The sequence below is a fragment of the Ricinus communis genome, chromosome 1 (genome assembly GCF_019578655.1).
Source record: "Ricinus communis isolate WT05 ecotype wild-type chromosome 1, ASM1957865v1, whole genome shotgun sequence".
Taxonomy (NCBI): Eukaryota; Viridiplantae; Streptophyta; class Magnoliopsida; order Malpighiales; family Euphorbiaceae; genus Ricinus; species Ricinus communis.
The window spans coordinates 13,506,247-13,522,166 of NC_063256.1; the positions used below are offsets into that span (position 1 = coordinate 13,506,247).

Genomic DNA, 15,920 nt, shown 5'->3' on the forward strand with positions numbered 1-15,920 from the left:
ATGCTATCAAAATATTAATATAATAAAAATAATTAATTTCAAATATCTTTTAAGACGAATGTACATTTTTAAGAAGATAAGTCACATATAATTCTAAGAAGTTGTACCAAATTATATCCTCTCGATTAGCATTTAAAAACAATGATGCATGATTTACGGTGAAGCACTTACATTAACAAATCATCCTTAATTTTTCTTTCCCTTTTGCTCTCTAGTTAGATTTAAATTTACTCTATCTATCTATTATTCACATCAGACCTTAAATTAATTTCTCTTGTTGTTATTGTATCATATACACTAGAATCATGATACATAAATCAAATTTCATAGAATTTTCCAAATTAAAAAGGAAAGATTATTGTTTGGGTTAATAAAAGGCAATTGTAACTTTGAGTAAAAAGATAACTCATATATAAATAAAAAAAATGATTAAAAATTAAATATCAGGTAAAGAAAGTATAGCTCGGCTAATCATTTAAAAAAAAGATCATATTCGAATAAAATAATTAATTATAAAAATAAGTTGTAGCTATTATTAAGATATAAAAATAAGTTTCTAAATGATTTTAATTAAAATAAAGAAAGGAATAATTACTCTATTTTATGGAATGGATTGAAAGTATTACTTCATATTATGAATCATATTGAACAGATAAAATAAAGAAATTAAAATATTTTAAAAAGATAATATAAAATTAATATGAATATTATATTACATAAAATAAATATACTTATCATGTTAATATCAAAAAAATAACTTAAGTAAATAAGATGTTTTAAAGATAACCTAAAAAGTTATTTTCTTTATTAAAGAAAATATGAAAAATATTATAATTGGTTATGGTGAAAATTCTATGTGTCCAATGATATTTTTCTTGTCCTGATCGATGGATAAAATATATATTTTTTTATGTTAAACATAAATTTTTTAGTTAGAATGTGACAATAATACTATATAATTTTCTTTTTTAATTTGTATTTGTAATTTTATTAAAGTTGTATTTTCTTTCTTAATAAATTCGGCGAAAACCATTTTTTCATTAATTAATGTAGAAATGCTAAGCTAAAAATCTTTCAATTTAAATTAAAATTTTGAAATTACTTATAGAATAAAAGTGTGGTAAATTCCAATGGTAAAAAAAAATTAAGGATTTTCTTTGAATTTGAGGAAGAGGAAAATGTAGCTAATTAGGAAGTTTTTTTTACCGTCGATGATGAATATTAAGGGTCCATTCTCATTACAGAATCCCAAACTTTCTTTTCCTCTCTCCCATTCTCCCGATCCCTCCTCTCCTTTTTCCGCCAAGATGTCCACTTCCACCGTCACATCCATTCCTCGTCGGTCCGTTTTAGTTTGATTGTTGTCACTTTCTTGTTTAAATCGGGAAAATGGGTTATTCTCAAGCATTTGAATTTTGAGGAAGAGGAAAATGTAGCTAATTAGGAAATTTTTTACCGTTCATGCGTAATACTAAGAGTCCATTCTCATAAGAGCATCTGAAACGTTCTTTTCCCTCCATTATTTTCCTATTGCTCAGCTGTGAAACCCACAATGAATCCTACGATTCTCCTAGGGCTGAAATCCTCAATTTCAGTTTTAATCAAAATGCCTCTCTTCTGTTCCTTGTTCTTGTGATGCTACCTATTCTTCTGTAGATTTAGTTTGATCGTTGTTACCTTCTTGTTTAAACAGGGGAAATGGGTTTATTCTCAAGCATTTGACATAAATCTGTTGCATACCGCAGCAGTCATGGAGAGAAGAGAAGAAATCAATAACTCTGGACTTTCTAAATCTAGCATGTTGTTTCATATTTCTTAGTTCTTATTCTTCAAATGGGTTTAATGAAGTTTTAGTGTGCGATCAGTTTCTTTAATTTCTTGCATCTCTTAATAATTCTTTGGAATGGGTTGTGGACAACTTTCAGGGAAAACCGTCCTCATGTTGTTTTTCTGTTTATGGGGTACATTATGATCATGGTCTTGTAGGAAGTTGAAGAGGTATCACCAGAGCTTCTGTCCCCTATCTTGGGCAGTTTAAGAAAGGGGAACCAGGTGATCTCTATTCTTTTTCCTTTTAAAGTTGTATATTGATTTGATAATCAGATAACTACTTTCTTTTTCTCCACCACCAGAGTGTTCTGCCTATTTCACGGAAGCAGGGTGAGAGGGTGATTGAAAATTGTGTTTCAAAGCTTGTACCCTACATGCATCAAGGAGTGCAATATGTGGGCTTTCCTTTAGATGATTATGGTAAACTTGTTGCCTATATATGTGCGCAAAATCGTGGGACTCCGGATCACAATAAAGTAAATTCTTTTCAAGGTACCAGTGCTGAGAAACATCTGGTATGCTTCTTGTAATGGTTGCATAATTATGTCTCTTATGATTGATACTTGTGACTTAATTTAAATTCTTTTTTAAATGATCCTGCAATGGTTGTTGAAAAGTTTTTGGATGTTTCATGTGTCATTTAATCTCCTGGGATAAGAAGAGCAGTTGCAATCAAGGGATTTGTAATTCATCTTCAGTCAACCAGTCTATCAAGTCTGGACATGTTTGTTCTCAACAATGGAGAGGTAGAAAAATCGGAGAAGGAAAATCTAGGATGACGAAGGTAACAACTCTTCATCATGGTGTGCTGTAGTCTTGCACTGATTGGAAAATTTTGTGAGCATTCGAAGTATCAGTATAGGATGAGTGAAGGTAGTGAACACAAGTAGACACTGATATTCACATGTGTTTCTTCGTCTACAATCTGACAATATTAGAATACAAAAGCTTATGGGATTGATATTTCTTGCTAATTGGCTTAATAATTACTGAGACATATTGTAGGGGGCTACAGGGCTAACAGAATCAATGTTTTGGTAAAGATTTAGAATTTGGTGGTTTTCTTACAAGAAATCTATGTACGGACAGTCAGCATTGAAGCATGATATATCATGCTGTTTAGCACTAATCAGCAGCTGTTAGAAGTGTTCACTTTCTTTTTTTAAAATTCAGGCTTGTTTAGCTCCGGATGATGGTAAACCTTTTGTTAAGAATTTGATTGGTTCCAGAATCAAAGTCTGGTGTGCAGAAAAACATGCGTAAGTATTCCATACATCCTTCAATATTAGTATGTATATTTCCTTTATGTTGTACTTTTCCTCTAAGGCTCTTTTATTTGTGGCTTTTTATAACGAGATAGTAGATGTTATTTTTGAAATGATAACATGGTACCAATTATAAATGGCAACTGCTTAAATTTAATGTTATCACAATACAGAAAAACAGAAACCATATAGTTTCTTGCCAACGCATGAGACTTGTGCATTTTTATGCTAATAGGTTTGCTAAGATGAGATTTTACTGGAATTTGGATGTTGGATGAAAATTGTACATATAATGTAACTAAATATGTTAATATAATAATTATATTAAGCAATAGTCGAATCTATTTGTTTTTAATAGTTGTTGCTTAAAACAATGACTAATTTGATTCTTGATTTCAGTACTTTCATGATTCTACTTGTATTATATCTTGAACTTTCGTCTGAAATGCTCTGCGATACAAACTAGGAGAGAGTAGCTTAGTTTTCACTCGTTGCAAGGCTACTAGCCCTTGTAATTTTTCCATGTATGCCAGTAAGATTCAAACATGCAACTTGCATGAATGCTGTTTTGCCAAATGTTATTTTCTTCCATATCATCGGTTATCTATATGTCCTTTGGGAGACGTAGTTATATTATAAAAGCAAAACAAATACTAGTAAATTAATCTTCTCGTCAAATTTACAGTGCAGATCATATTACACGTTTCACAGAATATACATAAATCTAGCACAACAAATATTTAGCTTTTTATTGTGCTTTCATTCGTAGAAAGCTATGTCTGTCAGGTGACTAATAGAAGTTTCTACTGTTATCTTGGTCATTTATTGATAGAAAAATTGCATGTTTTATTCTTATAATTTTTATCATATTGTTTATGTCAGGGTCTTCTGTAATAACTTTGACATTTTACACTAAGTAAGCATGAGTGATCCTTTACTCACAAGATTGAACCTTTGGGCTTTCATTCTTTTTATTCTACTTAGGAATTACTTTCCTTCTCTCTGTTTTACTCGATGAACATATGGAAGTAAGCAATGAATTTCTATATGAAGAGTTGACACTTGCCAGCGTTGTTAAATATTATTGCTACGCAATGATGCAGTTTAGGAATCATATTTTTTAATGCATTCTTGTCATGGCTGTGATGATTTCTCCTTTCTTACTCTGATTCAGATGGAAATTTTGAACTAACGATGAGTTTGAAGCTTTCAACTCCAAGGGTTACATTGTTTGAGAATGATTCTTACGCTAATTATAACTTCTTAATTTTTTTATTTTGTTACTATCTCCATGATTAGGTTAGTAACTATTCTTTAATTTTATTTAGTTGCATGAAGTGGGTAAGGGCTTTGGGTTACTTTAGATGATGATTATTGATTGTGCTGTGTGTTTGATTTTGTGTTTATGGCTTAATTTTTATATTGTGGCATGAGATGTTAGATTGGTGCTATGCCAAATTATGTGAACTTTAGGTTGGTCCTTCGAAGTGTGAATTTGATTGGAATTTCGGAATTATGTCCCCTGTGTGACAGTCCACTTGTTTGAGCATTATCTAGAATTCCACAACTCCAAATGAGGCGAAATCTGAACCTATAGAAACTTTGATCCGTCCTCTAAAACTATTTATTTAGGCCTAATTATGCTGTTTTGGAAGTAAAATTGAGTATTAGATTTTCATGGTCAATCTGACCTGAGAGATTGACGTATCTACAATGTTTTATTTAGTCCTCCTTGTTCACTTTTTCAAATGGCACAAGACCAATTTGAATGAAACTAGACTTAATGTCCTTGTGATGTGGAAAAAATGGTACTAGTAATGCTTCCTAGAATTTTTTGAGAAAATTTTGAGTAGAGCCTCAGAAATCTGTCATAGATGACAGTTTGTTGATTATGTGTAAATAGTAGTTTTAGATGATTAATTGCTTAAGAAAATCTTCTTTTTTTTATGCCATGTGATTAGCGTATATGGAGATGGTGAAGTGAGAATTCAGAAGTCATGATGTGGGTAACAACTCAATAGTTGGTGAAGACAGTTGGCTACCATATATCCCTAAAATAGAACAAACCATGACGACAAGTGAAGTGATGTTTTTAACACGTAGCTAAAATCACATAGTGTTAGGTGGGTGGTGAGGGTTCCTTCAAGTGAATTAATAGCCTGCCTCTCTCTGCCTGTAGTAATTTAATTAAATATAATATCCTAATTTGGTTTTTTTTTGGCATGGAACAGTAACAGTAATGTATATGGTGATGGTGAAGTGAGAACTCAGAAGTCATGTTGTGGGTAACAACTCAATAGTTGGTGAAGACAGTTGGCTACCATACATCCCTATATTCTCCTCATCCCTAAACACACACGCTCAGAAAGAAAAAAGAAAAAAGCAGTACTCATCATCATTATTGTGAATAAACTTGTTCTTCTGTGTCCCATCAATTAAAAGATGATCATAATAATTCAGTCAAAAGAAATCTGAAATATGTATTTATATGAATGATCAAATTAAGATATACGTCTATTGGTAGGTAGGGTATGATAGAAATTTACATCTTCAAATGTCTTGATCCGTCAAGTAACCAAACTTGAGCATGGTGGCAGCCACATATACTGCTACTCTGATCTTCTTTGCGAACTTGTGAGTGGCCTGCGTTATGCTTAGCCCTCCAGCACTGTGCCCGACCAATATCACCTATAAACACGACCAACATATATATATGTCTATCCATATGCCTGCTCCTCTGAGATCAATACAGGACACTTTATACCCTGTATTCTCCATCAGGCACCTGATTTTGTACCAGCACTAGCTTCCTCCATCGATTCCATGCACCGAAGACGAAATGCGGCTTTGATGCTGCAGCTTCTTCATCATCTCTCATGTACTCTGCTGCCTCTCCCATTTATGGCCTCTTCTTCCCCACTTTAATGGAATTCTTCTTTAAAGAGTGAGGGTTACTTTGCATTTAGTGTATATATATATATATAGTTGGAGTAGTCATAGATATAGTAATGATGTTTACCTTTTTATCTATAATCATTTTTGGAAGTTTAAAAGGGGAGTTTAGGTCACTGTAGGTTATTTCCCTACCCTACCTTATCTCATATATTACTATGTACTTGCATATATTTTTAGTGGGAAATTTGTATCAATGGTTCAAATCTTTTCTAACACTACAACACACCACATGGCAAGAATCTTGCATCACTTTTATGTAGCACTGCCCGAGTCAAGTCATTTGATTGATGTTTTTATTATATTTATAAACCACCTCTGCATAGTCTTAAATTGCATTAATTTGTTTTTCTACTCACCACTGGCTTTACTAGTCAATATGTTTTGAGTTAGTAGCAACTTGCTATTTTATTGTCAACGGTACATGGATTGGCTCCCGAATATCAATAGGGAGTTGTATATTACTATATAAAACAAGGTGATGGAATTAGCAAAAAGTGCACAAAAAGCTTGGGCTAGAACTCCTCTTTGGAAGATAGCAGAGCTCCTTCATAAGGCAGCTGCTATCCTGAAAGAGCACAAGGCTCCAAATGCTGAGTGCCTGGTGAAAGAAATTGCAAAACCAGCTAAAGATGCATTCTCTGAGGTATGCCTAACAATTTTTCTTGTTGTTCTTAGTTCTTTTTTTTTTTGGGTTTAATGAACTTCGTATAGTAATGAACCTGAAATCTTACAACACTGTCTCTCCAGCTACAATACAACTGTCCTAAAGTTCATTGGTCAGTTTGTCCTGGTTTTAGTTTTCATTAATAATAAAGAAGAAATGTTTTTCTTAGTATTTCTGATCTTTTGAAGGTTGTGAGATCTGGAGATCTTATTTCTTACACAGCAGAAGAGGGAGTAAGAATTCTTGGAGAGGGCAAGTTTTTAGTTTCTGATAGTTTTCCTAGAAATGAGAGGACAAAGTACTGCCTCACTTCTAAGGGATACTTGCATTTCTATTATTTTTCTGTTATGTCCTGCTTAAAAACGAACAAGAAAAACATTGAAATAAGGAATTAACATTCAAAAGGAAGCCAATACCCAATTAATTGGCTAATGATGTAAGTCTAACAGAACTTTCAAAATGACTAAGCAAAGGTAACCAAATTTTGTGTTTATGGCTTAATTTTTGTATTGTGGCATGAGATGTTAGATTGGTGCTATGCCAAATTATGTGAACTTTAGGTTGGTCCTTCGAAGTGTGAATTTGATTGGAATTTAGGAATTCTGTCCCCTGTGTGACAGTCCACTTGTTTGAGCATTATCTAGAGTTCCACAACTCCAAATGAGGTGAAATCTGAACCTATAGAAACTTTGATCCGTCCTCTAAAACTATTTATTTTGTGGAGGCCTAATTCTACTGTTTTGGAAGTAAAATTGAGTATTAGATTTTCATGGTCAATCTGACTTGACAGATTGACGTATCTACAATGTTTTATTTAGTCCTCCTTGTTCACTTTTTCAAATGGCACAAGACCAATTAGAAATGAAACTAGACTTAATGTCCTTGTGATGTGGAAAAAATGGTACCAGTAATGCTTCCTAGAATTTTTTTGAGACAATTTTGAGTAGAGCCTCAGAAATCTGTCATAGATGACAGTTTGTTGATTATGTGTAAATAGTAGTTTTAGATGATTAATTGCTTGAGAAAATCTTTCTTTTTTTTATGCCATGTGATTAGCATGTGATATATTTGTTGAAACATTGCTGGTGGGAGCTTTGGTTTTACAATTAAAGGTTGATTTTAATATTTGTTTGCTTATGCCCTGAATTCTGTACTAAGTTTTTTCTTGACAGTCAAATTTGAAAATTAATATGCCGAATTCTACTACAAATGAATAGTTGATTTTTGGGTATGTTGTTTCCCGTCTGTGTAGTGTGTGGGTATAAAATGGCATTTTGATCCAATTGGTCGGATCTTGACTTATGGCTATTTTTCTAAGGACTACCCAGAGAGTATTTTCTAAACTAGAATTAGGGATCTTCCTTGTTTCGTTGGATTGCTTTCTAGTTTGGAAAATTGCAATTACCCCTTAATTCAATGAATATTTGACAGGCTTCGATACAAGAATTTATGGGATTTAAGCCCTTAGTTTAAGTTGAAAATGGTGCCTGATTCAGTCTGATATAATATGATTAGTTGTTTTATTATTGCACTGGTTTTGATATCAATTTCATGATACTTTATTTAAAACTTGCCATCAACATACAGGAAAGTGTTTTTAGAACTTCTTATGTTAAGACTGATTTCTAGGTTGTGTCACTTATCTTCATAATCTCTTTATACTGTTCACATCTTAAAATTTTTCCCACTGATTTTATAATTATAGTGCATTCTTTTGATCAATGGATAGCCTTTGTAAAGTTTCATTTCTGTCACTGCAATTTCTTCTCATTATTCTTTTCCCAGTTTGATATAATGTATGGTAAAGTCTCAATGTTCACTAGTTATTAATTATTGTGAATATACGTTGCTAGGAGAGTCTTTCAATCTTGAATTGGTGGCTTGAATAGTTTATGAAACCTCAAATTGAACCTTGAATAGTTCATACCAATAAGGTTTTGATGTAGGACGGATTTAGGAACCTGTTCTATGTTGATTTCTTGAAAAATAAAGGTTAAGATTGAATTTCATTTCTAATTTAGCAGAAATTCTGATATGAAATAGAGGAATAGAAAGGAAAAGACAAGAAAATTTCTAACAGTCAAGACTTTGAAGGTTTAGGAGTCACACCTAAAGAAAATTAAAACACACAATTCTAGACCAACAATTTGCAAGAAATATTTGTTAATAAACTTGGAAAACTCTCAATAGTAGTTGTTACAAGCGTAGGTATGTATAGACTAAACTAATCCTACTACTACTAAATTAAGTTAAACTTCTAATTCGCACTTAAAATAAAATAAAGACTTTTAAAATAAATTTTAACTATTGTTCCAGCAAAACTGGAAATTACAGAAATTCTCCTTGCAAAGCTAGAAATTACGGAAATACACTTTGGGTGTTGAAATTATAAAAATTGGAGCAAAACATTAAATCTCGTGATTCTTTGAATTTTATTTTCTTGAAATCAGGTTCATAGTGAGTTACAGAGTTAGGAGAACTGTGCAAGTTGGGATTGCAATAAATTTATCTTTTAGAACATGTATACAATTAAAGAAACATGCACTAAATTCAGTATTGTAAGACTATGATAGCTTGCTCTAACTACTTTTGAGAATAATAGTTTTTCTATTATGTTTTCAGTGTTGTGTGCATGTTAACGAACTTAATGCTTACTTATTCATGACTGGTGCAGGTTGCCCTATTGTACTACCACGAGTATTAGGTACTGTTATTTTCGGTGCTGTTGCCGCAAAATATGCTGGTCTCAATGAGGCCATGATGGCCCTGAATGCGGCTGGTCAGGGATGCATGAGCTCTTGTTTCTAAATCTTCAGTTCAATTCATAACTTTTATGACATATAAATAGGTACAAAACAATAAATGATTAGGAGAGAGGTTTTAAGTAAGTGCAAAACATAATGCAGCTTTTTTTGTTCTGTCTTTGCTGGAATTCCTATTAGTCATTGTTTTCTCTCGGTTCGTCCCATTCCCTCCACCTTCCTCCACCTCTCTAAGAAAAAAAATGAGAAAAACAGACAAAAGGACTTTGAAGGAAGTATTACTTCAATGACGTTTACCTCAATTATGCTAGAAAATTTTATAGATTAGTTGTGAATAAATAAATCTAAAGGCCCTTGCTTAAGATCAGGGCTTGAAGTTGATGGTAGAATTGGACAACCCATGGCAGACTTTACCTCATTGCTCCTTCAATGTTTTGGTGGTCTATGTATTATAGAGAAGAAGTTGCAGAAACTGGCTAAATGAATTTTCACTTGCATTTTGTTTCTTATGCCATACTTTAGCACTCCTGGGTCTAGTCATTTGGTTGAAGGTTTGATTACATTAATAAACCACCTCTGCATAGCCTTAAACTACATGAATTTGTTTTTCTACTCAACACTGTCTTTACTAGTAAAAAAAGATACTTCCTCACTTTCTTATAAACTTTGCCTTTACAGAGCATGATAAGGAAACAATAATTCATCGTATGGCTTTAGTCTGTGGTACTTCTACTTGTCATATGGCTGTATCACAGAGCAAGCTGTTCATTTCTGGGGTTTGAGAACCTTTTTGGTCAGGTACATCTAGGATTTCTAATATTAATGTCTTGTCTCTCTGAAAATTATTGCAATGCCGGGGCAGGCTATCATTTTGGAGTATTGTGAATGTTTGAAATGATTTTTAAGACATGGATGTGTAGACATGCATACATATCATCATACTTTAATAAAAAGTCAGCATTTATCTGTCTACAGCAATATATTGCTGAACTTAATCTCGAGGCCTTTTTTTTTGCAATTCCTGCAGCAATGATCCCCGAGTACTGGCTTACGGAGGGTGGGCAGATTGCTACTGGTGCATTATTAGATTACATCATAGAAAATCATGTTGCTTCTCCCTGCCTTGCAAATTGTGCTACTTCTCAGAGTAGGATATCAGTTTCCATCATATATATTTTAACTAAATTATATTTAATGCTTTTTTACGTAGTAATGTGGCTTAATTGATCCCATAGTTTTTAAAAGTGCATAAGGCACAGGCCCTAACGCCTCAAACATTAAAAAGTGGGAGCTGTAGGCACAAGCTTTTTAGTTTAAAGTTTTTTTTTCCCTTTTCTTTAACTGTTTCCATATTTATACAATCTCCAGCATTAATCTCAATATGCAAGTGAACTTATGAAGATCATGCATACCAAATTAAAATAAACCAACTATAAGAAAGAAAGAAAGAAATTCATGTTGCTTTAGATAAGAAGGAGGATATGACGTTGCTGCCAGAATTATTCTACATCACAATACCAAGTTTCTCCTCTATCTCTCTGTCGTCATCTTTCTTTTATGTTTTCTTTTTTGACTCTACCTTCTCTATTCTTCACTCCAATTTTACCTTTATTTTTTCTAAACCCAAATAGTTCCTCCTTCTTTTCTTGCTTTTTATTTGTTAAACTCTTTCACTGGCTCAATCCATAAAACGATGTCTTTGAACTTTTGATTCTTTCTCTGCTGCCCCTCAGTTCTCTGTCCTTTGGCTCTCACAACCTCTTTCTTTTTTTCTTTCCTCTTCTCTCTACTTTTTTGGAAACCTCACATCCTACATTTACAAGCAGCAAAATAACTTTTCTTTTTTCATGTTGATTTTAGTTATGCCATGTTAAATTATTGATGCTACCATTATCTTTGTGACAAGTTAAATTGTTAATTATGCCATGTGTCTAGCATTAAGTTTTTATTTACTCGGTTTTTGTCAAACGTTTGTTACGAATAAGAGATTGTTGATTGTATCAATATGTACTTGTGTGTGTAAGTTTTAATTTCTTTCAGAAGTTTAATTCTTTATTTTCTTCGATGTTGCACTTTACGTCTCTCAGGCACACCCCTGATGTCCCGCCTTAAAGTATGGTTGATCCTGTATCACTTTTCCTTGTCTTCCAGACATATCGCTATTTGAACTATTGAACAATAAATTGAGGAGCATTGCAATGCTCATATGGTACACGCCATATTGTGGAGCATTGCAATGCTCATGGTCACACAGTAGGAAAGCATTCCTTTCAATCTTCATGCACCTGTTTTTTTCTTCTGCAGGTACATGTTTTATATTATGTATAAACATATAACTGGAATTCATATTTTTAGTTGACTAGTGTTATTAGGAGATTTGTTTTATACCCCATTTTCCTTAGGAAGGAACAGAAAATAGAACAAACCATGACAACAAGTGAAGTGATGTTTTTAACACGTAGCTAAAATCACAGTGTTAGGTGGGTGGTGAGGGTTCCTCCAAATGAATTAATAGCTTGCTTCTCTCTGCCTATACTAATTTAATTAAATATAATATCCTAATTTGTTTTTGTTTTGGCATGGAACAGTAACGTATATGGTGATGGTGAAGTGAGAATTCAGAAGTCATGATGTGGGTAACAACTTAATAGTTGGTGAAGACAGTTGGGTACCATATATCCCTAAAATAGTACAAACCATGACGACAAGTGAAGTGATGTTTTTAACACGTAGCTAAAATTACGTAGTGTTAGGTGGGTGGTGAGGGTTCCTTCAAGTGAATTAATAGCCTGCCTCTCTCTGCCTATACTAATTTAATTAAATATAATATCCTAATTTGTTTTTGTTTTGGCATGGAACAGTAACAGTAATGTATATGGAGATGGTGAAGTGAGAACTCAAAAGTCATGATGTGGGTAACAACTCAATAGTTGGTGAAGACAGTTGGCTACCATACATCCCTATAATCTCCTCATCCCCAAACACACACGCTCAAAAGGAAAGAAGAAAAAAGCAGTATTCATCATCATTACTGTGAATAAACTTGTTCTTCTGTGTCCTATCAATTAAAAGGTGATCATAATAATTCAGTTAAAAGAAATCTGAAATATGTATTTATATGAACGATCAGATTAAGATATACGTCTATTGGTCGGTAGGGTATGATAGAAATTCACATCTTGAATGTCTTGATTCGTCAAGTAACCAAACTTGAGCATGGTGGCAGCCACATATACTGCTACTCTAATCTTCGTTGCGAACTTGTGAGTGGCCTGCGTTATGCTTAGCCCTCCAGCACTGTGCCCGACCAATATCACCTATAAACATGACCAACATATATATATCTCTATCCATATGCCTGCTCCTCTGAGATCAATAAAAGGCACTTTATACCCTGAATTCTCCATCAGGCACCTGATTTTGTACCAGCACCAGCTTCCTCCACTGATTCCATGCACCAGCACAAAGTGTGGCCTTGATTCTGCTGCAGCTTCTTCATCATCTCTCATGTACTCTGCTGCCTCTCCCATTTATGGCCTCTTCTTCCCCACTTTAATGGAATTCTTCTTTAAAGAGTGAGGGTTACTTTGCATTTAGTATACATATATATATATATATATATATATAGTTGGAGTTGTCATAGATATAGTAATGATGTTTACCTTTTTATCTATAATCATTTTTGGAAGTTTAAAAGGGTAGTTTAGGTCACTGTAGGTTATTTTCCTACCCTACCTTATCTCATATAATACTATGTACTTGCATATATTTTTAGTGAGAAATTTGTATCAATGGTTCAAATCTTTTCTAACACTACAACATGCCACATGGTAACAATTTTGCATCACTTTTATGTAGCACTGCCCGAGTCTAGTCATTTGGTTGAAGTTTTTATTATATTTATAAACTACCTCTGGATAGCCTTAAACTGCATTAATTTGTTTTTCTACTCAGCTATGCCTTTACTAGTCAATATGTTTTGAATTAGTAGCAACTTGCTATTTTATTGTCAACGGTACATGGATTGGCTCCCGAATATCAATAGGGAGTTGTATATTACTATATAAAACAAGGTGATGGAATTAGCAAAAAGTGTACAGAAAGCTTGGGCTAGAACTCCTCTTTGGAAGAGAGCAGAGCTCCTTCACAAGGCAGCTGCTATCCTGAAAGAGCACAAGGCTCCAATTACTGAGTGCCTGGTGAAAGAAATTGCAAAACCAGCTAAAGATGCATTCTCTGAGGTATGCCTAACAATTTTTCCTGTTGTTCTTAGTTTTTGTTTTTTTTTTTGGTTTAATGAACTTCGTATAGTAATGAACCTGAAACCTTACAACACTGTCTCTCCAGCTACAATACAACTGTCCTAAATTTCATTGGTCAGTTTGTCCTGGTTTTAGTTTTCATTAATAATAAAGAAGAAATGTTTGTCTTAGTATTTCTGATCTCTTGAAGGTTGTGAGATATGGAGATCTTATTTCTTACATAGCAGTAGAGGGAGTAAGGAGTAAGAATTCCTGGAGATGGCAAGTTCTTGGTTTCTGATAGTTTTCCTGGAAATGAGAGGACAAAGTACTGCCTCACTCCTAAGGTATACTTGCATTTCTATTATTTTTCTGTTATGGTCCTGCTTAAAAACAAACAAGAAAAACATTGAAATAAGGAATTACATCCCTTGTTTTAATGGTATGAATACATTCAAAAGGAAGCTAATACCCAATTAATTGGCTAATGATGTAAGTCTAACAGAACTTTCAAAATGACTAAGCAAAGGTAACCAAATTTTGTGTTTTCCCAAAGGCCTCATCAGCTGTGTCACTGGTAATGGCTTTGAGATTGGCGACTTCCTTACTATGCATCCTGGTGTTAACTGCATAAGGTAATAACCTTCTCTTATTCCTCCTTTAAAGTAGTTGTATCCTGAGTGCACCTAATTCGTATTCTTTCCTTCTCAGCTTCATCGGAGGAGACACAAGTATTGCAATTTCGAAGAAGGCAGGGATGATCCCACTTCAGATGGAGTTTGGAGGAAAAGATGCCTGCATTGCAATTCCTGGAAGATGTTGATCTCGATTTGGTTGCAGAAAACATAATAAAAGGAGGCTTTTCATACAGTGGACAAAGGTGCACTGCAATTAAGGTTGTTGTGGTGAGTGATGGACTCAGTTGCTGATGCTTTGGTTGAGAAGGTGAAGGATAGAGTTGCAAAACTAAGCGTCGGGCGGCCAGAGGATAACTGTGATATAACCCCAGTAGTTATAGAATCGTCAGCTAATTTCATTGAAGGACTAATCAAAGATGCCAAAGAGAAAGGAGCAACGTTTTGCCAAGAGTACAAGAGAAAAGGAAACCTCATCTGGCCTTTACTGTTGGATAACGCAAGACCTGATATGAGAATTGTATGGGAGGAGCCCATTTGGTCCTGTTCTTCCTATTATCAGAATCAACTCTGTTGAAGAAGGAATCCACCATTGCAATGCTAGCAATTTTGGCCTCTAGGTATTATTGATATAGTACAGATTATTATTTCCTTTTTTTTCATCCATGTCAGATACTAATACTTTCCAATGGAACACAGGATTGTGTATTCACAAGAGACATCAAGAAAGCTATCTTGATCACTGATGCAATGGAGACAGGAACAGTTCAGATCAACTCTGTGCCAGCTCATGGACTGGATCATTTTCCTTTCCAGGTGAATAACTCAGGCTCCGAGTAGATTAGCTAAGTCTAAGTCTTATCAATTTAGCTTTTTCCATGGCAAATTATGTATAGAACTAAAAGAAAGAATTGTTGATGAGAGGGTCTGAAGGATAGTGGAATAGGGACACAAGAAACAACATCAACATGATGATTAAGGTTAAGAGCACTGTTATCAACTTGCCAAGTTTCTTACACCATGGGTTAGTATTTATTTGTCAAAGAATCAATAATCAAAACAAGTATTGTTTGTAGCTAATTAATTAGTAAGATTTTCAGACAGATTTGGTCTTTAGAATTGTATCCTTTGCTTATATTTTAAATGAAATTTTCTTTTATTTAGAATTGGGTACTGTTATCAACTTGCCAAGTCCTTCTTACACCACGGGTTAGTATTTATTTGTCAGAGAATCAATAATCAAAACAAGTATTGTTTGTAGGTAATTAATTAGTAAGATTTTCAGACAGATTTGGTCTTTAGAATTGTGTCCTTTGATTATATTTTAAATGAGATTTTCTTTTATTTTCATTTTTTACTTTTCCAGCAGAAGTTCCATTAAAAACAAATTTTAGTGCTTTATTTATATTTGCCTTATTATCAATTAATCCTGAATTTTTCATATTTTAATAATTTTATTTAATTATTTTTAAAATTTTAAAATAAACAATAATACTTTAAATTTATTTTTAAAAATATTTTTTATTACAGATTTTATAATCTTATAGGAAACAAAAATGATGTAAAAA

At 33.4% G+C, this 15,920-nt stretch overlaps 1 protein-coding gene and 1 pseudogene across 3 annotated transcripts; both read left to right on the forward strand.

Annotated features, from left to right (window-relative positions):
* The first annotated feature begins 1,240 nt into the window (after window positions 1-1,240).
* On the forward strand, window positions 1,241-5,544 carry LOC125369368. 3 transcript variants are annotated; one of them, XR_007214925.1, is made up of 5 exons: window positions 1,241-2,345; window positions 2,489-2,614; window positions 3,004-3,089; window positions 5,057-5,218; window positions 5,327-5,544. XR_007214925.1 is itself a non-coding variant. In XM_048371507.1 (4 exons), the coding sequence occupies exons 1-4, from the start codon at window positions 2,205-2,207 to the stop codon at window positions 5,382-5,384; spliced, it is 411 nt and encodes a 136-aa protein (XP_048227464.1). In that variant the 5' UTR covers window positions 1,241-2,204; the 3' UTR covers window positions 5,385-5,544. The 3 variants fall into 3 exon arrangements, 2 of the variants coding, with proteins under 2 accessions (XP_048227464.1, XP_048227465.1); XM_048371507.1 differs by lacking the exon at window positions 5,057-5,218; XM_048371508.1 differs by lacking the exons at window positions 5,057-5,218; window positions 5,327-5,544 and adding an exon at window positions 4,270-5,050.
* Window positions 5,545-5,949: 405 nt separating this feature from the next.
* Window positions 5,950-15,653, forward strand: LOC8281288 (annotated as a pseudogene).
* Window positions 15,654-15,920: the final 267 nt, after the last annotated feature.

What these genes read in the sequence shown, in the direction of transcription:
- LOC125369368 (XM_048371507.1), top strand. Translation starts at nt 2,205, where the DNA reads ATGCATCAAGGAGTGCAATATGTGGGCTTTCCTTTAGATGATTATGGT. An exon ending in CCAGTGCTGAGAAACATCTG is followed by an intron (nt 2,346 to 2,488) that starts GTATGCTTCTTG and finishes TCCTGGGATAAG; the next exon opens with AAGAGCAGTTGCAATCAAGG. An exon ending in TGGTGTGCAGAAAAACATGC is followed by an intron (nt 3,090 to 5,326) that starts GTAAGTATTCCA and finishes GGCATGGAACAG; the next exon opens with TAACAGTAATGTATATGGTG.